The sequence below is a fragment of the Hoplias malabaricus genome, chromosome 1 (assembly GCF_029633855.1).
Source record: "Hoplias malabaricus isolate fHopMal1 chromosome 1, fHopMal1.hap1, whole genome shotgun sequence".
NCBI classification, from domain to species: domain Eukaryota; kingdom Metazoa; phylum Chordata; class Actinopteri; order Characiformes; family Erythrinidae; genus Hoplias; species Hoplias malabaricus.
The window spans coordinates 59,456,301-59,484,259 of NC_089800.1; the positions used below are offsets into that span (position 1 = coordinate 59,456,301).

Here is a 27,959-nt window from a genome sequence, read left to right on the forward strand (position 1 = left end):
TCGATAAATCAACACCGTCATCATCTTCTTTTCCACTTAATCCATTTAGATAAATCACAGATTCTTGTTGTTTTTACTCCATTTTACTGAATGTCCCAACTTTTCTGGAAATGGGGATTGTAATTGTTTAGGAAATTATCCAGATTTTGGACTACTGCCATTTACAATATTGATCCATTCATTCATTCATTCATTATCTGTAAGCACTTATCCAGTTCAGGGTCATGGTGAGTCCGGAGCCTACCTGGAATCATTTGGCGCAAGGCAGGAATACACCCTGGAGGGGTGCCAGTCCTTCACAGGGCAACACACACTCATACATTTACTCACACCTATGGACACTGGAGCTGTGTGACTGCGACACTCCCTGCTGCGCCACCGTGCCACCCTCAATATTGATCCATGTGATATGTAATACTGTAAATTGGGACTTACAGGACTGACACAGATGACTCAGGAACTCAAAGTGCACAGCTAGGGGAAATACAGATCTACAGTAGTAGAGTGTTATCATGAAAAGTGTGCAGTGCAGTCTGCATAATAATGTTATGAAGTAAAGCATGAACTTTCTATCATAACTATAAATACTGTGTGTGTGTGTGTGTGTATTACTCTGATTTTAATGGGAACAGCAGAATAGAAGAAAACAACAGAGGGATGACATGTTTGTAGAACACAAGGCTTCAGCTGCCACTGTGCTCAGACATTACACACAGTAATAGTCATAAATCAGGTCAAGTTCACTTTTTAAATTGCAAATTGAAGTTGCCATGACTTAAATTTTTTTACAGGGTATATACACATCACACATACACACACAAAATAACAACCATGAAAACATATTTACAAAAAAACATACAGTATTTAATTGATCATGACTAAGAAAACATGTTCTTAAAAGTTTTATAATTAAACAGCTCTTAAATATACAGTACTTATATTAAATATCTGATGAAATAAAATTTTAAGCTAGCTTAATACAGTACAACTACCGTCACAGGTGAGATTTAAGACCTTACCTAAAGCAATACAGAAAAGCTGGATTTACAGAGTGTGAGCTAGTTCTGGGCTAATCAGAAGCAATCAGTCATTTCCCCAGTGATTCTCCTTCATGTTATGAAACAGCCATTAGACACCTAGTGGCCTGGAAGTATCAGAGATATTGCCTTAAACCTATTGGTCAAACTCAGCAAAGAAACTCAATCTGTGGAACTGGTTCCTTTACAAACAACAGTGCCATGTGATTCTTTATTTCATGTGAGTTGCACTATGAAACTAATAGTGTAAAAATAAAATAATGTAATAATGTGGTAATGCAATAAATTATTATACGAGTATTGCCTGCTGGTTAAAGTGACTGATTGCTCCTTTAAACAGAAGGTTCAGTTGAAGGTTTCCTTTAAATAAAAGTTAGCTTGCAAACTCATGATTCTAGTGTAGTAGAACAGCACAGCTCTTTGTTACAGCTATCAATTTGCAGAATATGGCATTCAGCAGAAATTAATATAATATTACAACTAGATTTTTACATCAATAATAATCATAAATACTTATCTAAAATGAACCCAAATACATAACAATATACACTTTAGAATGATCTTTAATCTTTGTGAGTATGACTTAAGTTGCCATAACTCAAATACTGTATCTGTCTATGTTCTGAAACACCAGACATGCTGCTTATACTGAATATTTACTGTATATTTTTGATTAAATCTACATTCTGGAGAAACTGCCGTCGGTGGCCCTGCTGAGCAGAAGTACTCCCTTTAATAATCTAGTTATATATACAATAATAACACATACAGTGATATAGCACACATCACTATATAACACAACATGTAATACAACAGCCGATAACACTGTGATATTAATAAGAAAGAACACTTTTAAGAGGGAAAAAACTGTAAAGCAAAAGCTAGCTTTTGAAGCTTTGAAATAGAAAGCAATGTTTGGTATTATCAGGATACGGATTCTGTACTGAGGTTACAACTGTTTTTGCTTTTTTCCTGAAAACTTTGAGCAAATCTAAATAACAACATAAGACATTTCAGTCTAAAACAGTAAATATGTAGTAATATCAATGTTAGTCTGTACAGATGGTCTGTATATTGTAAACAGTCACACGTCTCATAAAAGTTTAGATAAAACTTTAAAAATTCTACCAAAATACACTGACAAATGAGCACATATCAGCACTTTAACAATTTATGTTTTTTCAACATTTTAACAGGTATCCACTATACATACATTATTGTCAGAACAAACCTCTGTATCTCAAAAAGTATAACGTTACTGTAGGTAAAATATATATAATTTTTTATTTATTTAATGGAAATTAATGCTGAAATAATTATTTTCAAATCATTTATGAGCATTCATCTTCCTCTGTTGTTCATGAATAGGGCAGCTGGTGTTTTCAGACAAATCTGTCAAAAATTGACAAACACGGTTTTGTGGGAATAACAATAAATCCCAAAATGATACCTTTACAGGACAAAACCAAATATATATATATAATGCCCATTTTCTTAGGGCATTAAAAAAGTTGCTTGTTGAAGTACGGCTGTATCACAATATCCACCTTCCTAAGCCTTTACAGTATTGTATTTTGGACTATATCCATATATATCCAGGTCCAATGGACATGAAATTTTAACAAGAAAAGGAGCTTTTAAAAGGAAAGATACATGGGCTTTAGCCTGACAGTGATATATATTTTACACATATATAATTTATTTATGGCTACATTACTACATAAATAGCTAAAATATTCAATTTAAACATCTTTGCTGCCTTAAGTATATGATGACAACATGTTTAATATTCCTTATGGCAAAATTAGCTTTAATATTCAATTTACAAAAGTTTCATTGATGGTACAAACTCTGTTCATATGTTCTACTTATTAGAGTTAAAGCATTTTGTGTTTAACATCTATATCTATATATAATGCTACAATGCTGCATATGTATGAAAGTTTTTATGGTTAATCCAACAACAAATCCTGTCAAATAAATATGGTGGAAATGATGTGATCCTGTTGTTCACAACCATTTATTGTTCAAGTATTCAAGCATTGAAGTTGATTTTCCCTTGCAATCTAGCTGATAAAAAAGTTGTTTTTTGTTTTTTTGGCAGACACTTTGCAATCCAAAAGACAAAAGTGACAAGATGATGCTGTTGAAAGATGATGTGACGAGTCCTTAGTGTTCACAGGGTAAAACCCTTTCACAGAGTAGAGGAGCTTTGTTTGTAGTCACCGAGGATGACAGAGGCATATGTTACACTTGGTGGTGTGCACAAGAAGGATTCAGACACAGGGGAGTTGGGGATGTGGCTCCTTGAGCCCAGGGGGTCCCGGAAAGGAGAAGGGGGCATAAGAGCTAGAGAGTCGTCCATGGCCAGCTTGATCTGAACCAGCTCATCGTCGTCATGAATCTCTGCATTGTCATATATGTATCCGTGGAGTAGGCCAAACTGCTCATTCTCCATCTCCATCTCCAACTCCATCTCCTCCTCCAGAGGAGAGATGGGCTCTTTAATGTAGGTGCCCAGGTGTATGGGCAGAGGAGATGGCTGGGTCTGGAGGATAAGTGGCTGATAAGGAGGCCTGAGCCCACTATCTGGGTCTGGCTCACATAGGCTGATAATATCATCCAGGTCCGTTACACTGGAGTTGAACTTTCCACCCACCTCCTGAAAGTGATCTGCAATAACATGCTGGGGAAGAAGGCTTTTCTGTGGCTCAGGTTCATAAAACTCCTGTCCCACCACAGTGACTTCTTTAATCGGTTCACAACCAGGAGACTGCCTGTGACCAATCAGAGTAGGACTGACAGGGGGATTGTACCTGACTGGCTCCCCCTCATCCTCCTCAGTCACATTGTACAGAGTCTTGGTGCTCAGGTCTGAAAAATCCAGGCCTGTGTTTTGGTAGGTGTTAGTGAGAGGTTTGATGACAGCTGTCTGATTGGAGCTGGCCTCCTGTTTCTTCACATGCACAGACAGCCTGTGCCACATGTGCTCTCCTTTCGGAGGATGTCTTGAACCTGGTTCAGACCATGACACAGACTTTCCATTAGAACTATGAACAAAATAAAAATGACTGTTATTTCACAGGAACCAAGAAAAGTGGACACAAGAACAACATTTCTGGTTCATGTAAAAAAAGATTGCTTTCCATTCTGAGCAAATATCATTGCATATATAAACAAATATTTGCTAAATATTTGTTTTTTTGATATTATCTCATTGCATCCAAGCATATTATGGTTGTTTCTTTAAACACACAGCACTGCACAAATGTCAGAAATCACCCTTCATTTGTTTTACTTCCAGTCATGAAGTACAGGTTAGTCAAACTCAGAAGAAACACATTTTTCAAAAAATCTGATTGAATCTTTTAAAAACTTAATATAATGTTCATCATATATTTTCTACATTTTAGTCTAAAACAGCTGGTTGCACTTTCTGCTTATCTCATCCAAGTGGCCTCAAATATATTCAGGGATGTGCAGGTCTGGGCTCTGGAGTATCCAGTCCATTGTTCTGGGATCACAACCAGCTAAATTTTAAGCCAGGTGCTCACCCTTTATCTACTGCTGCCAGTCTGGAACATTCATCATTACCCGCCACCATCAATTACACTGAAGTAGGAATGGGCTTGGACTAGCAACACCTAACAGTAACCCCAGATTGATGTCACTTATAACCATCACTATTATTATTATTACTATTATTATAACTGCCTTAACCCTCATTACTTCTATCACCCTTACATCAGTACTCTAATTTACCTAAAGTGTGGTATAATAACAGACTTAACTGGTGATACTGTCATTTCTGTCAGTCTTAACAGAGGAGGATGTGTCCCACTTGTGTCTTTGCTCCTCCCAAAGTTTCTTCCTCTAGTCTCAAGGGAGTTTTCCTTACCACTGTCACCTTTGGCTTGCTCACCTGGTGCATTCTGATTTACATTGTTATCTGTTCTGATACCAATTTTGTAAAGCTGTTATGTGACAACATCAGCTCTAAAAAGCACTATATAAATAATATTTGAGTGACTGATTACTTGCAAATGTACTTCCTTTTTGTCCATTTCCATTTTCCTTCTTTCAGCTTTTCTCTGTAATGTTTTTTCGTCCATGTACAACAGGTGTACTCAGATATGGATATTAGAAATCCACTTATCAGATTTCTACAGAAATGTCTGTCCAGAGAGCTCAAATGTTCAGAGCACATGCAAGAATGTGGGGAAGGATTAACATATTTGCGTAAATTTCAAAGTGTGGTATATAAATTTGCATGGCTTTGTCATCCCAGTCCTACAGTGAAAACACTTAAAAATCATACAGTGTAGTTTTCTGAAAACAATTTGATGCACAATTTTTGCATTGCTATTGCTCCAAATTCCCACAGCATAATACATAACATTTTTACTCTGGGTGTCTGAGAATCTTTAAGACTACAGTGCCGTGTACTGATAGCTTGATTTAAATTTTTACAGAACATAAAAGAAAATTTTAACATTTTAACAGAAAATAAAGTATTTTCTCCATATTTTGGAACAACATTTTTCTTTGACCAGTAAATTTTTCTTGTGGGTAAATCTCAGTAAAATTATAAATTCATTCATTCATTCTCTGTAATAGTTCATAGGTGTGTATGGAGCCTACCCAGAATCACTGGGCGCAAGGCGGAAACACACCCTGGAGGAGGCGCCAGTCCTTTGCAGGGCAACACAAACTCACTCTCACACTCACACCTATAGACAATTTTTAAGTCACCAATCCACCTGCCAGCATGTGTTTTTGGACCATGGGAGGAAACCGTAGCACCCAGAGGAAACCCAAGCAGACACAGGGAGAACACACCAACTCCTCACAGACAGTCACCTGCAGGAAACCCATGCAGACACAGGGAGAACACACCAACTCGCCACAGACAGCTGTGTGACTGCAAAACTACCTGCTGCGCCACCGTGCCGCCCTAAAAGTGTAAATGTATTTTATGATCCAGTTACATTGGATATATAATATTTTTGTGAGGTTCTGTTTTCCCTGTGCTCTCACACATGCAATTTTTTCAAATCACATTAAATGACCTGTATTTATGAATTAGACAAACACATTTTTCAGTTTAATAGTCTTTAATCAAACAGATCTCACTGTTAATTTTATTTGTGCATACCCACATTGTAGTCAGCATTTTGTTTTTTGGATATTATATTAGACTTCCTTTGCTGATTTGCTAAGCAATTTTGATGAGCACAAACTGCCTGCTGAGTGATGTCACTGCTGTTGTTTTACAAGCTCTCTGATTGGACCACATGAAACAAGATCATAGACATTTAGACAATTTTTCCCATTCAGTTTTGGTTTTGTTGTTTGTAAAAATTTGCTTTAAGGTCTGAATCAGATGCTGCTTATTGAGTACCACTGGTGTACCCTGCTGAACTGACTGGAAAATAGACATATGAAGGGCAGTTTATGACTTTTGCATAGTTCTGTCAATCTATTTCAGCAATGATTTATGTTATTAGTGATTAAGCATTTATATAGAAGCATATATGGAGCAGAGCCTCTCTCGACCCTGTTGCTGAGACACCCCTGGGTGTGTGGCTTTTAATTGCAGCCGACCTGCAAAATCAGAGATGTGTGCAAAAGCTGTTAATTGAAGGCTGCCCTTGAAATGGCATGACCCTGTGCTCGGGAGTGAAGCATGAATTAAGGGATTGGGCCCATGGGGTGCTAGTACTCACTCAACAGGCTGGAGAGAGCCTGTCCTGCCACAGCTGAGTAAGAAGGACTTACTTTGCGTTTCCAGATGCATTTTTCTTGCGTTTGAACATGTTGAGCAGGCTGTTGCTTCTGCAGGCGATTTTGCCATCGCCCACGTGCATGCGCACCACGTCAGATGTGGTGAAGGCGCTGCGTACGTTGCGTTCTGGTTTGGCAATGATGATATACATCTTGGGCGTGAACATGCAGCCCAGGGCTACAGTTACACTCAAGCTGACCGAGAAGGAGGTGGTGATGATTTTGTAGTTGGAACCGAAGTAAATTGGCACAAAGGCCAGCCAGATTATACAAGTGGTGTACATGGTGAAGGCTATGTATTTGGCCTCGTTGAAGTTGGCTGGGACATTGCGTGTTTTGAAGGCATAGTAGGTGCAGCTGAGGATGAGCAGGCCATTATAGCCCAGTGGTGCTACCATGCCCATGTTGCTGGTGTTACAGATCAGAAACACCTCCCGAATGCTGGGGTAGGACTTGATAGGTTCTGGCGGCTCCAAGATGATTAGTGTGACCTCCAGTGTCAGCTGCACACTGATGAGGATGAAGGCGATGACCACCTGAGCCCAGGCGCTCATGAAGCGTGGCTTTCTCGTGCAAATCTTCTTCTTGCTGCCTGCCAGGATGCGAGCGATTCGGTTAGTCTTGGTGACCAGGGCTGAGTAGCACATGGAGGCGGAGAGGCCCACCAGGAGACGCTGCAGGTAACAAGAAGCCACAGTGGGTCGTGCTATGAGGGTGAAAGGGCAGATGTAACCTAGGAAGATCCCAGCCAGGATGATGTAGCAGAGTTCTCGGCTGGAAGACTTGACCACAGGTGTGTCTCTGTACAGGATGAAGACAAACGTGACAAAACTTGTCACCAGTATGCCAAGGCAAGAGAAGACAACCGCCACGATGGATTCAGGGTGACTCCACTCCAGGTAACGAAGTGGAATGGGCTCACAGCCTGCGAACACAAAGCCAAACCAAGTCAAATGATTCAAAAAGAGTCTGTTTTCTTGTGTTTACTTTTCTACTTTTTGTAGTGTAGTAAATAAAGCTAACAATAATGTAACTGTGCCCAGTAAGCAATCGCCCACTTTTCTGACTTTTGCAGGGAAGAAACTACCCTATTAAAGTTTCCATGACAAAACACCTTTGCCATTAAAACAAGGTCACAATGTGCCATCATTTTATAACCTTTTGCTTTGAACCTATAGCTTGTTCAAACATTTTATACATAAAATAATGGAGTATAGAGTATATAAGAGTATAAGCCAGCATATTTTCAGAATCCTCAAAACATGAATTGAACCATTAACAATTTATACAAGTGCATAAATATATAAATATACTCTAAGGGGCCAACAGTGTTACAGAGTTGAACATGCAGTTCTATAAATACATGAATTCAAAGCATATAAATGAAAAATAGCAAAGGCATTTTCCATGGTTTTGCCACTTTCTGCTGTAATATTGGCCATCTAATTGTGACCAGCTCTCCAATGCACCAAGTGCTAAAGTAGGTTTCCAGTTCAACTAAAAATAAACAGAATCTCCACTAAGGGACCGGCCAAAAGACAGAGGCAGGCCAGTGGAAAGAGAAAAATATGGAGGCAAGAGAGAATACAGCATCCAGAAAACATGCTAAAAGTGCTAAATATTTCAACGCAGATAAAGTTCACATTTACCTTCCTCTTCTACTTCAAACAAATTAATGATTTTTACAAATTATATCTTAAGAGATATGAAATATAAACATTTTGAATGTTGAAATGGTGAAATCTTATCTCGACTGCTTGGGCTGTGTCTACACATTATGCATTTGTACAAGTACTGAGTCATCTGTATTACAATTTATATGTCAAATATAGTATATAATCAAAAATATTTCCAAATCTCTAAATTCAGAAACAACTCAGTGTAGTGTCCATTAGAGTAACAATATGAAACATGTAAGATTTGTCATGCCTTGAGCTAATGAAAAAAATACACATGGCTATGAAATTATTAAGGGTGTTGCTTTGACATTGAACATAGTGAAGACCTCTGAAAACAGGCCAGTGAAATAGGTCTGTCACAAGTGCACTGAGAGAGCAATCCGTAGAAATGATAAATAGCCTTCAGGTGTCACAGGAAACCTTTTGAAAATAGGACAAAGCAGCCTTTTCAGAAGCCCCAATATGAGGTTGTGTCTTTGTTTGGATTTTCTTTGTTGGGAAAATTATTTAACATTCTTTGGAATTAGGACTAAAGTCCACACAAATTATGTACATATGCAATATGAGGACACCTGCTTATCTAGCATGTTTTTTTCTGAATGATGTTCATAGGAATTTGCCCCTTCTTGCTGCAGTAACAGTGTTTCTAATTGTCTAGTAAAGATCTACACTATGTTGGAACATTACTGTAAGGATTTGATGACATTCAGCCATGAGAGCATTAATGAGGTCAGGCACTGTTGCTGGCCACTCCAGCTCATTTCAGAACTCTCCAAAGAGCACACTTCCAAAACCTCAAAACCTCCAAAACCTAGTGCTTGGCTCTAGCTTATATTTGTCATGGGATATGGTGATATTAGGTTAATGTGAAACTGCTCCAGAGTTAGGGCTATGCCCCTGACTGTTTGTTCAAGTACTGTCCCCTTAAAACCATACTAACGCACATGTAGTCATGTGAGTCTGCGCCATCCAATCCATCACATGTAAGAAAAATAGAGGAGAACCTAAACACTGAGGCCAACTGAGCAACTGAAGTGGCTTGCACTTGAGAAAAATGCTGTGTCTGTTGTTTGGACATGTTTTGACTTTAGTGAAGATGACACTGAACCTAAAGAAGTCAAATATAAACACTGACACATTATCAAATTTGAACAGTGCATGACTCAAAAAAGAGACAGACAAACTCCCAGCTTTAATACTTACATATATACAATACTTATATATTTACAGTACAAGCCTTGTCAGTGAATTATAAGGGGGCGAATAATTAATTGTAATTAAGGTAAAATGTTCAATTAACTATGCTGTTGATTTGTTGCCATATCACCCAGAATTAACCTTAGAATTCCATTCTCATTCCATCCATCCATCCATTATCTGTAACCGCTTATCCAATTTTAGGGTCGCGGGGGGTCCAGAGCTTACCTGGAATCATTGGGCGCAAGGCGGGAATACACCCTGGAGGGGACGCCAGTCCTTCACAGGGCAACACAGACACACACACATTCACTCACACACTCACACCTACGGACACTTTTGAGTCGCCAATCCACCTGCAACGTGTGTTTTTGGACTGTGGGAGGAAACCGGAGCACCCGGAGGAAACCCACGCGGACACGGGGAGAACCCATTCTCATTCCATTTTATGCTATTAATGTGGAGATTATAAAAGCTGTGTGAAGACAACTGAACATGTGTGTCCACAACAGGGGCACATTCAAACAGCTAAATAGATTAATTATATAGAGTGTCCTCAAACTTTGGAAATATAGTGTACCAAGTACTAAAGGACACACTCATATACACAATTGGCAACCAACAACAGTTGATTTGCAACACGTTTTAATAAATAAATATTTATTGGTTATCACGTAAGCTAATGAAGTTTATGAGAAGTTGACACTGTCTTAAAGTGTGGAAGGTGTGGAGCATAAAATGAATTTACTGTACCATGTAGCTCTTCATCAGGCCACCAGCCCAGCTCACATGCCTTGCAGGTGAATTCGTCCTGGACAAACTCATTATCCTTACAGGCCGTACATATCCAGCAGCAGCTCACCTCTCCTTTCCTGATTACCTGAAGAATACAGCATAGAAATGACCACACAGACCAATTCTTTTTACATGCAGCAAAAGCACACTGATGGCCGTAGCACACCAGCAAATTCATAAACAGGTTTATGACAGTGTGGACAACTGTAAATTAACCAATTTCATTTAGGTCAAGATTTGTTTTGTGTTTTGATTTAAAAAGATTTTTAAGAGTCTTTTCAAGACAGCTTAGGGGATTTAAAACTATGCAAGTATTTTATTGATTGTAATTCTTTGAATGACAATCAGAGGTTAGACAACCAAGTGCCAGGACTGCAATTCTGATTCTGGTTGCTGCTTTTATTGTGGATTTTAGTGATTTGTTTTTTTAAACATCTCTGCATAATTAAATAATTACAATTATATAACAGGTTTGAGAGAGTGGTGAAATGGCTTATTCTAGAGAAACTTTTAGGATTTTTCACAGTGGTACTGACAGGAAGCATGCATTCCACTAAAATCTTCAATATTTCGAATTTACAATATTTACAAATGTAGTGCCTGATTATAATATATTGTTTTATTATTACATATAAACATTACATATATAAACATATATAAAAAGACATTCAGGTTGAATTCTGAATCTTGTGGTACAGACATTATGACCTTGGTACCACCAATGTAAAGAAATTTGAATCGGTTTCTCCAGTTTATACTGAAGCAATCTGTCTAATTCAGCTTAAAAATTATTATATTTGATAACTCCCCATTTAGGCTAAGAATGTAAATCTCAAAATAATAAGTTCATTAGTCAATTAAATTTGACGTGTTTATATTATCACATTAACCATACTGTCATTAACGGAGCAGCTAAAACACACAGTATTGTAAACACTGAACTAATATCTGTTGAATTTATGAATTATTTATTAGAATTTTTTATTTTCAAAGCCGCTAAAATGTGGTTAATTTTTTTCTTTAAAGTGATGGGCTTGCTTTCGCGTCTTCACATGCTTTGTGTATTACCGCTCGTCTGTAGTTTCAGCGCACTAATATCTGACGTGCGGCTAGTTTAACTGTGTTTCTCAAACGGAAGCAGCCTCATACTGGAAAGTGCTTAAGTCAAAGAAGGAGAAAAGCGATGGACCTGGGGACCTGATTAGAGACACAGTAAGTTTTCTGGTATACGAACTTCCATCCACCGCTTCTCTCCATTGTTGACGTCGCGTTTCTGGCCTTGCTAAGGCTTTTGGTGCAGTCACAACAAGTCAACAAACAGTGCACCTTGCAGCCGTGGGCATTTCCGGTGTGAGCTATTCTCCAGTTAAGCGGGGTTTTTTTAATGCAGCATTTTTTTTCTCAATGAAGTGTTTTTTTTAATGCCGCTTTTTTCATTGCAGTGTTTTTTATAATGCAGCGCTTTTTTAATGTAGTGTTATTTTCAATGCAGTGTTTTTTAAATGTATTTTTGTTCTACTTAATGCTGTGGGGTTCTGACCTTTCGTTGCTTTGTAAATGTTGTGATGTGACTCAGTGGGCCACATTAGGATTTTAGAATCAATTAGAAAAAACTTAAAATGTGATATCACTCTGCTTCACGGTAGCAAAATCATTTTCCACATTTAGATCATCCTTTGGGCCTTCATTTTCATTATCTTGATTTGCACTCATATATATCTTTTGAATATTATTTTATATTCATTTGTCCCATTTCAGCAACATTGCATTCAATATCTTAAGCCTTACCTTGATCTCCCCTTTAGAGCAGGGCTCACTGCAGACAGAGCGAACCATTTCACTTCGGTTCATCTGGATCATATAATCATCAATACTCAGCATGCCCTCATGCCAGGAGCCCACATTAATGTAGTCATACACTCCCGGCTCCACATGCTGCAAGTTCATTATGTCGTACCTGAGAGAACAGAGGAGAACACTTTTTTGAGTTTATTTTAAGAGAAAAGCAAAAGAAAAGTAAGACTATAATCCCCAAGTAAAACAAAAAAGCTCTTTGAGCTACTATAGGCGAACAATTTTAATTATATTAAGAAACATGCTTTTAACAGAGATATGAGAGTGTGAAGACCCCTCACATAATATAAAGTTGCCTTATGGATTTAAGGATTCTTCTTAGAATCTCTTATTGTGGTTTTCTGGTGTTTAAAAAGGATGCTCACACTCACACATTATTTTTTTTTCCTTCAAAAACTGTCCATTAGAAAGTGTTTTTAAGGGAAATAAATGACTTCACACCGTGAACTCTCTCCAACACTTTCAAAGAATTTTGGTATTTGACATTTAAACAAAAGAAAAAGAAATTATACAAACCCATCCATACAGAACGCACAAGTAATTCTATATGAAAATTAGATTTGTTTTTTTGTGTAAATACGTCAGCACAACAGACCTGCCGGGTGAATCTCCATTCTCATCGAACCACACGTCCTCTCCAGACACCCCAGTGAAAGAGGTCCTGAGCAGGAATTCCAGCAGTTTGCTGCCATCGATGGGGTCCATGGCCTCACATAGACCTACGTAGCCTGGACAGAGGTGCTGGTGCATGTCATGGAGCCCATGAGCCATGGCATAGATAGCATTTATAACGAACCCCATCTTGCTGTCCTGTACATAGTTATCTTCCAGGCTCTCATAACCTGTCAATACAGTTTAAAACAGAAAAAACAGAAAAAATGACCTTTTCTGATTCATTTTCATTTAATTTCATGGCGTAAGCCTGTGCTTTAAAGCATTCTTATGGCCACACAATTCAGCAATTATTAATTCAGCTACAGTTCCAGTGCAGAGTAAAGGTAAAGATAGGGTGTCCCAAGACCGTGGCTGTTTTTGACAGTGTTAATTTGCTTTTAATTGCTTTTTCTAGGGCAGCACTAACACAAACTATCAAAATCATGCTTGTTGCCATGGAGAGATTAATAATGTCTATCAGAATTTTATCAGAATTGAATAAGTATGGACATTATTGCTATGAACTGAACAAGTAGATTAATAATTTACTCTTGTTCTCATACTTCCTGTCTCTCATATGAATCAGAATGGAGCTAATGTATGACAGAAGAAAGTGCAAATATAAAGTAAGTGAATGTCCAAGGACACCCTATCAGGGCTTGTCATCTTGTGATTTTTAACAAAGCCAGCAGGAAGCAGTGTCAAGCAATCGAGCTGAGGTTTTAGCAGGTAAAGGGAAAAGATATATTGACGTAAGTAGGCTACATCTCATTATGATGCAGCTTTCACTATGCTCTGTATCCTCAGTTGGTGTTAAAGTAGGTTGCAGCAAGCAAAATGCGAAAGACTGAACCAAGACATGCTCGTGTAAACATTGCCTTTGTTTGGGCTCCAAAAGCATCAATCCAATTCAGTATATCATGCTGAAATTGAAATACAAAGGTGAAAGAATAAATTACAAAGAATATTAATCTATTAAAGTCATGGAAAAGAGTAGAGTACGTATAATGTAATAGAGCCCCCTTTCCCTGCATGTCTCTAGGGATTATACCAGTTTCATGAATACATTTTGCAGACTTAAAGTAAATTCTTAGTGTTCACTCAATGAGTTGTTTTCTCACTGTGGAAATATACAGAAACATATCCGAAGCAAGAGTGGAAACTCATAGTTAGTTGTGGTGGTCTAGCGGGTCTGATTTTTTAAATATATATATCTTTATTTTCTCTTCTTACTGCTGCTGGATTATCATATAATTAATACTAATAAATATTCTCAGAAACAGCTCAAGAACTGGGTAACTTGTGTAACATGCAATTATTTGTCATTGTACAACATACAACTAAATGTGTGGCAGTGAAAACACACACACATACACACACACACTAGCATAAGGGGCTGTGAACACAAACCCAGTCATCCCCGGTGCCCAGGGAGCAACTGTGGGTTCAGTGCCTTGCTCAAGGTCACTTTCACAGTTGTGGGGGGTTCAATGCCACCGCTACGGGAACACTGCCCCCTAGCGTTCACTAGTGTGTGTAAATGTGTGTTTCACTGCACGAATTCGTTTAAAATGCAGAGAACATATTTCTTTGTACACAGCACAGTGGCCAGTAAACTGATTCTAATTCTAATTCAGTAGTAGATGTTCCCACCAGTGCGGGGGATTGAACCAGCAAACTTCCAGTACCAAGCCCAGTCCTCTAACCATTAGGCCATGGCTGATTTTACTTAATCTGTTTAAATAAATGATGGGTTGTGTGTGACAGAACTACACTTTGCCTATTATTACACAAGGAAAAAATAAAAATAACTGTTATGTATATCATACCGTGTATAAATAACCGAGCAAAAACAATAGTTCATGATACCGTTCTTAGAATTTCTTGTAGAATGACATGCAGGAAAGCAGGTATATTTTGATCCATCTCACTGGGGTTCTGTAAAAATATGATACTGTTTATGATTTATTCTGTGGCATGATAGGGTAGAATTATACATCTGTGGCATTTCCCACAGTATCATATAAATACAACCTATGTGGTGATTTAAAAAAAAAAACAAAGAGATATGTTTTAGGGTAAGCGTTATCTTTAAGAATTAGGAAATCCTAACCAAAAAGTTAGATTTGTCAGATTTCATTTTGTGCACAAGCAACCAAACGTGGGCCCCAAACGTTCCCACAGTGGAACATGCAGCAAAGCCAGTAGGCGTGTGATAGAAAAAGTGAACGTTATTGGGAATTCCAAACAACAGTGTGGACGTTGTATATTACTGCAGTCCAAAAAACATCCCAATAACTATATATATATATATATATATATATATATATATATATATATATATATATATATATATATATATATATATATATATATATATATGTATATATATATATTAGAGGTCTACCGATACACATCATTTGTTCGATATTGTGCAGTGTTAATAATACTATGAAGATCAGCATACACAATCAACATTAATGATAGCACACCTAAATGACAATGATGATAGAATGATCATAGAAAGGTCTAGTGCATGATTGTGTGATATCAGTTGACCTCTATCTATATTGCTGAAGGTGCCTCCAAGCTATCCATTCAGAAATATCTACTTACCATCTCGTAGCTCTAGAAAAATAATAGAGGTAACAGAACAGCAGACTATGACTATTTCTCTGTGTATTCAACTATAGAAAATATTTTGGGTCCTACTTTTTGTTAAGTGTCTTTTAGCTGTATACTTACACAATAACACATGCAGTCACAATGTAACTACTAGTGATGCGTTCACTGTTACACAAGTTGGTATTTACTATATAATTAATAAATATTATAATATTAAAATACCTGAAAATTGTGTATACATTACAATTAGGTACATTGTTGTTGCATGTATGGTTAATGTGTAACTACATGGCAAGAAGTGACACTTAATATAAAGTAAGACTGGTATTTGTTATTGTGCTTTAAGTTCCTATCTTTTAGGGAAGGTTTAATAGTAGGGTGGCATGGTATATGTGGTGAAAAAGACAATGCTGGAGATGATGTTGACCTCTTGTCAGATGCAAAACATGACGTGAGCTGAGCACTGATACAAAGTGATGGAAAATTATATAAATATAATAGTGTTGTCAATGTTAATGCATTAACACGTGCTATTAACCTGGAAACTTTAGGGGGTGGGGTTTATTTAAAAAAAATTCTAATTAGTCATTTAAAAAAAATTGGCCAAAATTGAATCATTTGGCCATAATTCAGTCATTTAACAGAGTGTAGCGACATATTAATAATTGTTTTGTAAACATGGCATCAGTACTGTCGTATTTAGAAAGTAAAATGATAACGTGACAAAAACACATTTCTTCCATTCAATTTTTAATTAATTGTATGTATAATTTCATTTATGGTTTACGAGTTCATTTAATTTTTTAAATTTATCTACTCTTGACGATTTTGAACTTTGATAATCTGTTTTGCCCCTTAATAGGTTTTCATCATGTACTTATTTTTTCTTATGTTCTTTTTTCCTTAATTTATTTTATGGTTTATCTATGTATCTATTATTTTATTTCCCATATTTTTCTTAAAGCACTTATTATCTTTTTATAACCCTTCTGTAATAAAAAAGAAGAAGGAAAAATGTGATTAATCATGACTAATCACAAATAATTGTGCAATTAATTAACTTTTAAAATTGACAGCCCTAATATATATACAAGAAGCAAATGTTTTTCTTTTGACATTAGTTTCAAGTTTTAATATTTTCAAGTTTTATGCCACCATTTAAAAGGAAACATACACATATGTAGTTTGTGAAGTTGCAGATGGAATAAAAAAAATAATTATAAAAAAAAATAATAATAATAATAATGATATATATACAGTATATAAACATGCTTGATGAACAATGTTTTACATCTAATGCTTAAGCTAATGTTTATAAGAACAAATACATAGCCTAAACCAATAAGCTGAATTTAAAACAAAACCAAACAATTTACCTAAGTCACCTTTTCAGTCAGCAGAGAAATGTTCCAAAATACAAGAAGAGCAAAGAAAACAAAATCTTGTAATAAAAACATTTAGTAAATGTGTATTCAGACTTTCCATTTGAAAGTTGAAATGGTCCACAAGTAGTTCTCCTATAGTCTTACTTCAAAAATCTTTTTTAGAACATTAATTTTAAAGTGTGCAATATTCATAGTATTAATCATGTTGGTATCACTGTGAGACAGTGTTCATAATGAAACAGGATATCTATAAAGCTTGTTATGTCGACTAACATAAACGTACACAATATGTTAAAGAGGCTTTTTCCAAAAGTATTACCTGCCATCATGGCATAATGGCTAATATTAAATTAAAAATTTGTTTAATGACACTAATTTTGTAGGGAAAAAAACAATTACATCTACTGGTTTTGAAGCTTAGTACATAACACAGTAACATAATGCTGATAATGAGATATAATTCACTTTATATAAGGGCCACAGATTATAGTTTTGTTCAACATATCTGACATAGCAAGTCAATGTCCTATTATCAGGCTTACAGCACAATGACATAAAAACCCAATTTACAGAAAAGTTGGGCACTGTGCAAACTTTATATTTAAATGAAAATAGTACAAAGACAATATTTTAAATGTTGAAACTGATTTTTTATATTTATTGATTTATTTATTTAATTCCCAGTTTTAATTTGATGCCATCAACATGTTTCAAAATATGGGGGCTGTGTTTACCACTGTGTTGTATTACCTATTCTTTTAACAACACTCTGTAAACATTTGGGAACCGAGGAGACCAGCTGTGTACTTCTGAAAGTGAAATGTTTCCTTGTGTACTGTGGATAATGAAACCTCAAGTCACTTTTTTAAGCTAAGAAACACTATTCTTTATCTGTTGCATAATATACCTACAGAGCTTTTCACAGAATGGTGTCCTGTGATTATTGTCAGTAGGTTTTACTGTGAAAAAACAATTAAACTATGACAGTAACACACCATCGGATTATTTACATGTAATTACATGACAAAACATTTTCTTTTTTTGACTGTAAAGATTTGTTTTTCACAGTAATGTATTATTAAAAGGTAAAATAATTCTTAAATATAAAATTACCCCAGCTGCCAGTATTTTTCCTATAAATTTTACAAACTTTTTTAACAATTTGAACACCTCCCAATCTTTCCTTCTGAAAGACCTCTTTGGGATGCTCTTTTTAAACCCAATCATGTCACTGACCAATTGCTAGTGAACTTAATATAGTTTTTATAGCATTACACAATTTTACCGGTCTTGCGCTGCCCTGTCACAACTTTGATGGAAGATGTTGCTGGCATCAAATTCAAAATGGACATGCTTTTCACAAAACAATACAATTCCTCAGTTTTAACATTTGCAGTATCGTCTTTGTACTATTTATTTACAATAAAAATAGGGTTTAAATTATATGCACATCACTACATACTTTTTCATTTATTTATTTCACAGTGTATCAGCTTTTCTAGAAATGGGGTTTGTTTGTATACTGAGTGTTAAATTTTCTTGACTGAATCTGCTGCATAGAATTTTTTTTCTTTTTCACCACTGTGTTCATACTTCAGTGGCATTTTCCTGGACAGACATAGCTCCTCACAAACCTTCTCACCTGAGCAGTTCTTTTTGTAGTTCCTGTTCTCCTGAGGGTGTCCTGGGATGCGGCACTGAAAGCGATGTTGCCAGAACTCAGCAAACCATGGGTTTCTCGTGTTTGTGTTGAGGCGCAGCTTCAGAAAATAGTTGTCAAAGGACGTGACCTCCTCTGACTGAAGCTTCATTGTGATGCCTCCCACAGCTTCCTGCTCATAGCCCTCCACCACCTCGTCTCTGTCTGCCCAGCCATCACTAAAAGAAGCAGGTCGAACACAGTCTAATTAGTCTCCCAATTACTGTCAGCTTCCTTTTAGACTCTTACCTGCAATGCCTTAGCTACGTGCACGAAAAACACTGACACCCTTCAGTGAACTGACCTAGTTTAGCTTGAGCTCATGAACAAACTACACACTCCTACCCTTTCTTCTGAAGCCATAGAACTTAACCTGAGAATGCTCTTTCTCAGATCTTTAAAGGTACATGGCCATAAATCATAAAAAACAGGCTTTGAAGAAGTTTTCAATCTAAGATCCAGGTGTATTTTACAAAGGGGTTTAATAAAAGTGATTGAGGTGATGGCTTAATTATTTATTCATTCATTCATTCATTATCTGTAACCGCTTATCCAGTTCAGGGTCGCGGTGGGTCCAGAGCCTACCTGGAATCATTGGGCGCAAGGCGGGAATACACCCTGGAGGGGGCGCCAATCCTTCACAGGGCAACACAGACACACACATTCACTCACACACTTTTTTGAGTCGCCAATCCACCTACTAACGTGTATTTTTGGACTGTGGGAGGAAACCAGAGCACCCGGAGGAAACCCACGCGGACATGGGGAGAACACACCAAACTCCTCACAGACAGTCACCCGGAGTGGGAATCGAACCCACAACTTCCAGGTCCCTGGAGCTGTGTGACTGCGACACTATCTGCTGCGCCACCGTGCCTCATGGCTTAATTAGTTTTAGAAAATATTTTTGCAACCGTCAGGACAGTTGAGAAAGGATTCTGTAAAAAGGAGCTGATTCCTATAGGACAGGAATAGATAGTACTCAAGTAAACAAATGATTGAAAAGGAATTGTAGACTACAAGGACTTGTAGTATGTATATTATGTATATTTCCCCCTTCGATATTGAATACTGTCAAGGCATTGATACTAATATCAAAAGCAAATAGGCTTAAAACAGTATTTAGATTATTTCTGGATGCTTTTATAGAAGAATCTACAGATGTCTTTCCTCTAAGGATTTTACAGGGCTTCACGCAACACTGACACTGTCTGTAAGCACTTATCCAGTTCAGGATCATGGAATACACCCTGGAGGGGGCACCAGTCCTTCACAGGGCAACATACACTCACACATTCACTAACACACTCACACCTAAGGACATTTGTGAGTCACCAATCCACCTACCAACGTGCGTTTTTGGACTGTAGGAAGAAAACTGGAGCACCCGGAGGAAACCCAAGCAGACACAGGGAGAACACACCAACTCCTCACAGACAGTCACCCGGAGGAAACCCACACAGACACAGGGAGAACACACCAAACTCTTCACAGACAGTCACCCAGAGGAAACCCACGCAGACACAGGGGAACACACCAACTCCTCACAGACAGTCACCCGGAGCGGGACTCGAACCCATAATCTCCAGGTCCCTGGAGCTATGTGACTGCGACACTACCACCAGCACCGTGCCGCCAGAACAGATATTTAGTATTTAATGTATAGCTGGCCAAAGAGTGGCCCAAAAAGATTATTGTTTGTCCCAACAGAAAGTTTTAACCCTGGCCTCTCAATGACAAAACAGTTATTTTTACATTATATGTAACTATGAAAAGTAATAAAGTTCAAGAATCAGTTCAGTTCAGTAGCATTTTAATTTTGTAGGGAAGATTGTTTTCTGTGGCTGCTCTCTGCCACCACAGCCATCTGTCTCCCAGCATCCTCTCTGTAATTCATGCCAAGAACGGCCTATTCTTAGGAGCCTGTTCATAGTGTGCAGGCACAATTCACCTCTTGCAAGCTATGCATGTAGTGCTTGGGCTAACCACATGTGCAATAATTCAAACACATGGGAATTTTTCAGGAAATATTTGTGAACTCCAATACATTAACTTTAACAAAAACTTTTAGCTCAGTGAAGCGCCCTTCAGAATAAAGAGATCCTTAATTAAATACATAAAGCTGCCAAACTGTTTAATGCAGGGATATAACCAAAGTGACAGGAAAACTGAGCCTCCAGCACCCCAGCTGGACACCCATAGACTAATCTATGATACCCTTCTGTGCAGTTGGGGCACACTGTGTTATAACACCATATAAAACTCCACTGTGTTAAAGTGAACATAACATGATGAGCACCACAAAACTATAAAATTGCTAACAAAAAAGGTCACTGGTGTCACCAGAGTCCATGCCTCAACATAACTGAATATCTTTGGATTTCTAAATTCATGAGGAGCAGAAAATGCAGTGTCTGAGACTGAATTTTAACGTTTAATAAAAATAACCCTCATAACATTAAATATGACATTTATATTCAGTATTCTGTACAAACATACAGTTTGTTTGTCTGTTCCTGCTAATGAGAAACAGTAGAGAGAAGCAGGTGGTGTCGCAGTCAGACAACTCCAGGGACCTGGAGGTTGTGGGTTCGAGTCCCGCTCCGGGTGACTGTCTGTGAGGAGTGTGGTGTGTTCTCCCTGTGTCTGCGTGGGTTTCCTCTGGGTGACTGTCTGTGAGGTGTGTGGTGTGTTCTCCCTGTGTCTGCGTGGGTTTCCTCCGGGTGACTGTCTGTGAGGAGTGTGGTGTGTTCTCCCTGTGTCTGCGTGGGTTTCCTCCAGGCCACTGTCTGTGAGGAGTGTGGTGTGTTCTCCCTGTGTCCGTGTGGGTTTCCTCCAGGTGACTGTCTGTGAGTAGTGTGGTATGTTCTCCCTGTGTCCGTGTGAGTTTCTTCTGGGTGACTGTCTGTGAGGAGTGTGGTGTGTTCTCCCTGTGTCCGTGTGGGTTTCCTCCGGGTGCTCCCGTTTACTCCCACAGTCCAAAAACACACGTCGGCGACTCCAATTTGTCCGTGTGTGTGTATGTGAAGACCTGTGAAGGCCTGGCGCCCCCTCCAGGGTGTGTTCCTGCCTTGCGACCTGTGATTCTGGGTAGGTTTCGAACCCACCGTGACCCTGAACTGGATAAGTGGTTCCATTCCAATGAATGAAGTAATTGAAGGCTAGCTTCTGAGTGTGTACTCTAAAGTTATCATTTTAGGGAAACGAGGTTGTGTTGTGAATTTGAGGATATATAATAGAAGACCAAGTCTAGCTGCACAGTCACCAATCACTAATCTAAAAAGCTCAGTATTGTTGCTGCAGTCTTCCCTATGTTAATGCGAAGCTTTGGGTTAGACATTTTTATAACACTCTCCTTGACCCAGAACAGAACAGCCTTGGCCAATTGATGTTCTCCTTTTCAGTCCACAGAGACTCCACTGACGGCAAAAAGAAAAAATAAATGAACACCTAGACTTAAATTGAGAGGCTACCCAACTCATCAGAGAGACAAGTCTATCAAAGAACTATAATGCATTCATATCAAAGGCTTGTGAATGGGAAACCACCTGCACCATTGCAGTGAAATAACCGACTTTTTCATAATCAGTTAATTTCTCTCTCTAGTGGGCTGTAATTTAAAGAGAAATGGAGGCTTAAACCAAAGCCTCTCAAAGAAGATTTTCTCTGTCCCTAAACTGTGGCAAAATGAAAAGAAGAACAGCTTCATGCAGCTTCAGCCTTCATGTCCTGTCCAGCTGACAGGTTATTGCCTTCCACAGGAATCCTTCACTATGATCTGACACAGTAAGACAGCTCAGGGGAAATATATTATGCATGAGAGAATGTTTAAAAAAGGATGTTGGAGTGTTCTGTCTGACCTCATGAGATAAAAATGATCTTCTGCTGCAGCAGTACGTTGTAGAATAATTAACAGACTCACTCACTGCATTAACCAGTCTTAATGAATTTGTTACCATTCATAAGTATTTCATGAATCCTAATGAAACAAGTTAAATGCAATCAATTATATTTTAGCAATGGAAAGCAAATTAAATGTACATTATATTTCTCATGGGACTGCTGTGAGAAGACTGTAAGGTTATTTGACATATTCAGGTTTCATCCAGATGTTTGTTTTTGTCCTGGGTTATGCCTGTCATACCATGTTGTCATGTTTGTGTATATCCCTAATATTTCCCCTAGCCCCAACCTGCACCTGTGCTTGGGGTGTCATGTGACAGTGCTCACAGGTATTTCTCTGCAAATGAGGACATGAACACAGGAAAACATGTATAGATTATGACAGTTTTACCAAGGGATGTTTTCTGGCTGCACTAGCACTAGCAGACAATTACAAGTAAAAGAATATGACAAGGTTCGTTCATTCCTTCGTTCACTCATTCATTCATTGTTTGTAATTGGTTATCCAGCTCTGGGTCGTGGCGGGTCTGGAGCCTACCAGGAATCACTGGGAACATAGCAGAAACAAACCCTGGAGGAGCCACCAGTCCTTCGCAGACCGACACACATTCACTCATACACTCACATCTATGGACACTTTTGAGTAGACAATCCACCTTCCAATGTGTTTTTTTTTTTGTCTGTGGGAGGAAACCCACATGGACACAGGGAGAACACACCAAACTTCTCACTGACCATCATCAGGTGGGGGGCTTCACCCCATAACCCCAGGACCCTGGAGCTGTGTGACAGTGGCATTACCTGTTGTTCCACCATGCCATCACATATGACAACATTATATAATAAATCTTGATAAATCATTTAAATACATTCAAATTTAAAGAGAAATATCAGTGATCGGATATTAAGACATATTAAATAAATTGTCTGCTTTGATTTTGAACACCAAGGTTTCTTTTCTTTGCAATCTAATGTAAGAAACTTAAGTAATTTATTATTCAGCAGATATCTTTGAGGACATTAGACTAAACATAGTCCGTTGCATAAGGAGGAAGTATTCTTAAAAGTTTCCTAAAATTAAACAATAAAAATAAAGGGAAATTTTTATTTTGGAGGGCTCCCAAGACCGTTGGAGAATCAAGAGATCAATCAAGAGAGTTCGATCCCCATTGATGCCTCAGCCAACTGACCTTGCTCTATCTACGCAGTATTCTATATGTAGCTCATGTGACAGCCCATGTTCCCATCCATTGCACTGAACTGTCCCTTGGCATAGCTTTAATGGAACGTCACCTGTCTCAGAGGAAGCATTTGCTTGCTTTCACCCTCCCATGTTGTGGGCACTGCTAGTTATCAAGTGGAACTGAACATGACTAATGATGGGGGATAAAACTGAGATGAAGCAAAAAAGACATTGGAGCTCTAACAACTATGCCAGACCTGGTAGACTATCAGCACAGTCCCTACATATTTCTTTAGTGTTTGAGAGTCAGGAGAAAATTAAGCTTCCCTACTGTTTCAGATCTAAAGTTGTTGAGGCTTCTGTCTTACTTTGAATATGTATGTTTTGACATTATTCCCTGATGAAGGACAGCTGTTTTGACAGGAAATTAAATAAATTAATGAAGTCAAAATTTCCAAAAACAGTAACTAAATAGTAATGAGACGAAAACTTAAAAAAGTAATCTTCTTAACTTATAATGAAAGTTAATGTAAAAATATTTTATTCCAAATCATTTTAGAGCATTTCTACTAGTCCATTCATCATGGAGATTTCACACAATGTGAAAGACAGCTGCTGGCTTCGAAGGATATAGTAAAACTAAAATCCCACAAAACTGGAGATACATGTTTTTCTTGAAACAGTGACAATTAGTACTCTATCTAGAGTCAAGACCCTTCTCAGTCTTGGCACCCAGATGGTGGAACAAACTTTCACTTGCAGTCTTCACACTGAAGGCCAATCTCTTTGTGACCCACTTAGGTGAGCACTAATCTAAGTGCACAACGAAACAGACTGTTTTGCACTTATACTGCACTTAACTCCTTTCTTTATGGGTATGAGCACTGATTGATGCTGTTTATTGCACTTTGTTATGTTCTTTCTACGTATCAGTGCTGGCCCTTGTTCTGGCAGCGTCCGAGCTCAGGCTTGGACTTGAACCTAAATGTACCTGCTAGGATACACATTCTGTCTGAACACTAAACACTTCTGTAAGTCACTCTGGATAAGAGCATCTGCTAAATTCTGTAAATATAAATATCAGAGTGAGATGGCCCTCACCTTCCAATAAGAAGGAATTCTCCAGCCACGCCCAGCCGTCTCATGGCCATGAGCAATCCACGCACAGTCATGCCTTCACAAAAACACACCACCACTCGAGCTTTAGGCAGACGTTCCCTCAGCTTCCGCAGCAGTCTGTCAAACTGCTTCTCTCCTGCGTTGCTGTAGATCTTGTCAGAATGAGCAATGCAGAGCCCCTCTTGAGATGCCAACTCCTTAAAGGCCTCCATACCACTCTCGCCATAGTTTCCTAAAAGAAAAATCCAACCCAGACTAATTTACATTATACTGCACATATGACATAGGCTTCTGCTAATTTAGGAGTCTTGACCTGTGGAATCTATTGTCTTATTGCTACTGTGGTATGGATAGTAGTTACACACTATGCTATACTACCCAACACATCATGCAGACTTCCAAAAGTAAAGTGTGTTTTCTTTTTCTGCACAATTACTTTTCATGAATTAATGTCATATTAAATACATAATAGAGATATGATGGAGGTTCTAACACCACAGAACATAAAATTTGCTGTACGAGGATCAGACAGAAAGTTCCATTCTCAAAGAAGCCATTTTTCTCCCATGTGATGGTCTTTCCCTTATAATTACTGCTTAGAACAGTGTATTTATCTTATCATTTAAATTGTGCAGGTTTTTGTTGTTTATTTGTTTATAGTCTCGCTTTTTCTTCTTTTTTTATTCTTGACATTTCTTTTTAGGGGCAAGCAACTGTGGCTTTGTTGCAATATTAAATGTGCGAAAGAGCAATAAAATATTCCTACTAAAGTATCTCATCTTTTGCTGATAGATACATACTGTTTTTATCACATCATAGTTTTCCTTATTTTAATGAACTTGAACTAATGAACTTTAATGAAGACATGCACAACACTGATTTTCCTGCAATCATTTCCTGGGATGGATTTATGTCAAATGCTAACATTTTGCAAGCATTTGATGGACCCACAAGGAAATTAGACAACAAAACAACAACAGCAAAAAATGTGAGTCTATAAAATGTTTATATGTGTCTATAAAAAAATAAAAACTGTGACCCTAGTACATCTAACATTGAAGAAAATCAAAAGGGCACTCAGAATGTAAAAGGTAGTGTTCATACTGAAAAAAAATGAACACCTGTTAGATTATAGATTTCTCTGCAGATGTTTTTTATTTCACAAGCTCACTTACGTCTCATCACATTCTCATTTTAATTATTAATGAACACTGGTGATTAACAAAGTGAAACATGACTGAAAGCTATTTCAAATTGAGTTATTTAACTGAGAAAATGAATACATTTAAAATTGAACCAAGACTGCGAGGACTATTCAGGAGGGAGTGTGTATTTTTAAATGTCCCCTTAAACACTGCCGTTTACAGAGAGACCCCACTCTGGGCAGTGTCTCTGACAGGCTGATGCATTGCCTGCCAAACTGCCTGCATCTTTATGTAGGACATTTTTGGACTGACTTGAATAATAAGTTCATTTCTCTGAAAAGCATCAGCTAAGTCCCAATTACAAAGATCCAAAAACATTAGCAAAATTGTGTGCCTTATGAATTCAATATTAGATCTGTGTATTTCTGTCTTGAAGTTTGATGACATGGTAATGACTGTAAATGTGATGTACAAGAAAGTGTACAAAGTTTGTCAGATGTTGTTAACTCACCTTCAGTGTGAACAGCCGACACATAAGTCCAGTTATATCGTTTAACAATGTCCAAGAGGGCCCTGGCTTGGAGAGTGTCTGAGGGTACAACCCTGAGGAAGTATTTAAAAAGGGTTTTATCACTCAGATCAATGCTGGTGGCAGAATAGGCGATCTGAGGGATGTTAAAGAGCTGCAGCAGGTTCTGAACCTGGATCGCCACTGAGCTGGATCCAGGACCAATCACACCTGCGATGGGCTTCTTAGTGGCAGGTATCTGACTGGACGGAGTCCCATCAATGCACCACTTTGATCCATCCCGCTCATCACGGATGGAAATGAGGGAGTCCCTTATGAACTCAATACTCTGCTCCAGAGCGACGGAGGAGTGCCAACAGGAGTCTCTGATTTCACAGCCCAGAGTGATGTTGGGAAGCAGGTTGGGATCAGAGTTGATTCTGTCCAGTGTGTGAAACATGGCCTCCACCCTTTGAATCCCATACTGTTCTCTAATCTCTCCACACGTTCTCTCTGCCACGTTCTCTGCCGATGGCTGATGATGGACAGAAAACAGGGCTCCAATAATTATGTCACCGTCCATTCGTGCCACTGAACGAGACACAGCTCTGGGCACCAGTGACCTCTCATATATGTTACTGGCTGATGCACAAAGCAGCAAAAGTGACAAGAATAAAATGGTGATAAAATTCATTATAATCATAGTCCACATGGTCTGAAATGATATGGCTGTTGAATCATATCTGTAGGTAAGAAGAGGAATAGTCGGCATCCATGTATAACATGTCCAAGTATAACATGTCAACCGCTGTCAGATAAGAGACTGACTAAAGGCCATCATGGATCCTGTAAATAAATGTGAACATTCCATTAATTAAGTTTTCTAGGAACCTTTCTATAATGCATTGACAACTACATTGTGTTATCCATATCCCTTATGTTATTCCCTATATGTCTTTGAACAAGGAAACACAAATATATGTATCACAAAGGGTATCAAAGTGTATGGTTAAAAATCCATTACCAAATTATTCAGATAATGAACTAAGTCAGGAAATCAGAACCATGGACAGCATTCAGTCCCAGGAAAAAAGTTTCTCCTGCCTCCAGGAGCAGTATTGTAACATATCACACTTTTCTCATATTAAATTCTGTTTAAAAATGTAAAAATATGTTAACAACAAAACTTCTGAACCCAGGCTACACGCAAGAACACAATAAGCCGAGTTCAAATTCATGCAAAACCATCCGACTTCTGCTGGCTTTAATTTCTGTCATGTGCTCCGTGATGACCGTTCTTAATGACGGACACGAGGCGTCGTATATTAATCTTACCTGGAGAAGCAGAGTGTGTCATGTCCTATCTCCCTCTGAAGGCGTCCAGTCCCAAAC

General features: G+C 38.1%; 1 protein-coding gene across 1 annotated transcript; it reads right to left on the minus strand.

Moving 5' to 3' along the window:
• Positions 1 to 953: 953 nt before the first annotated feature.
• Positions 954 to 27,279, minus strand: grm1b (glutamate receptor, metabotropic 1b). Its single transcript, XM_066680360.1, has 8 exons — positions 26,571 to 27,279; positions 24,897 to 25,146; positions 18,653 to 18,888; positions 12,942 to 13,188; positions 12,281 to 12,449; positions 10,451 to 10,577; positions 6,816 to 7,746; positions 954 to 4,087 (listed from the first exon to the last, which is right to left on the minus strand). The coding sequence occupies exons 1-8, from the start codon at positions 27,277 to 27,279 to the stop codon at positions 3,232 to 3,234; spliced, it is 3,525 nt and encodes a 1,174-aa protein (XP_066536457.1). The 3' UTR covers positions 954 to 3,231.
• Positions 27,280 to 27,959: the final 680 nt, after the last annotated feature.

Excerpts from the sequence above, each read along its gene's own strand:
- grm1b (XM_066680360.1), bottom strand. The coding sequence starts at position 27,279 with ATGTGGACTATGATTATAATGAATTTTATCACCATTTTATTCTTGTCA. Across the intron at positions 18,889-24,896 it reads GAATTCCTTCTTATTGGAAG|TGATGGCTGGGCAGACAGAG; the intron begins GTGAGGGCCATC and ends TGCTTCTTTTAG. Across the intron at positions 13,189-18,652 it reads CTACAAAAAGAACTGCTCAG|GTTATGAGAGCCTGGAAGAT; the intron begins GTGAGAAGGTTT and ends CTGTATTGACAG.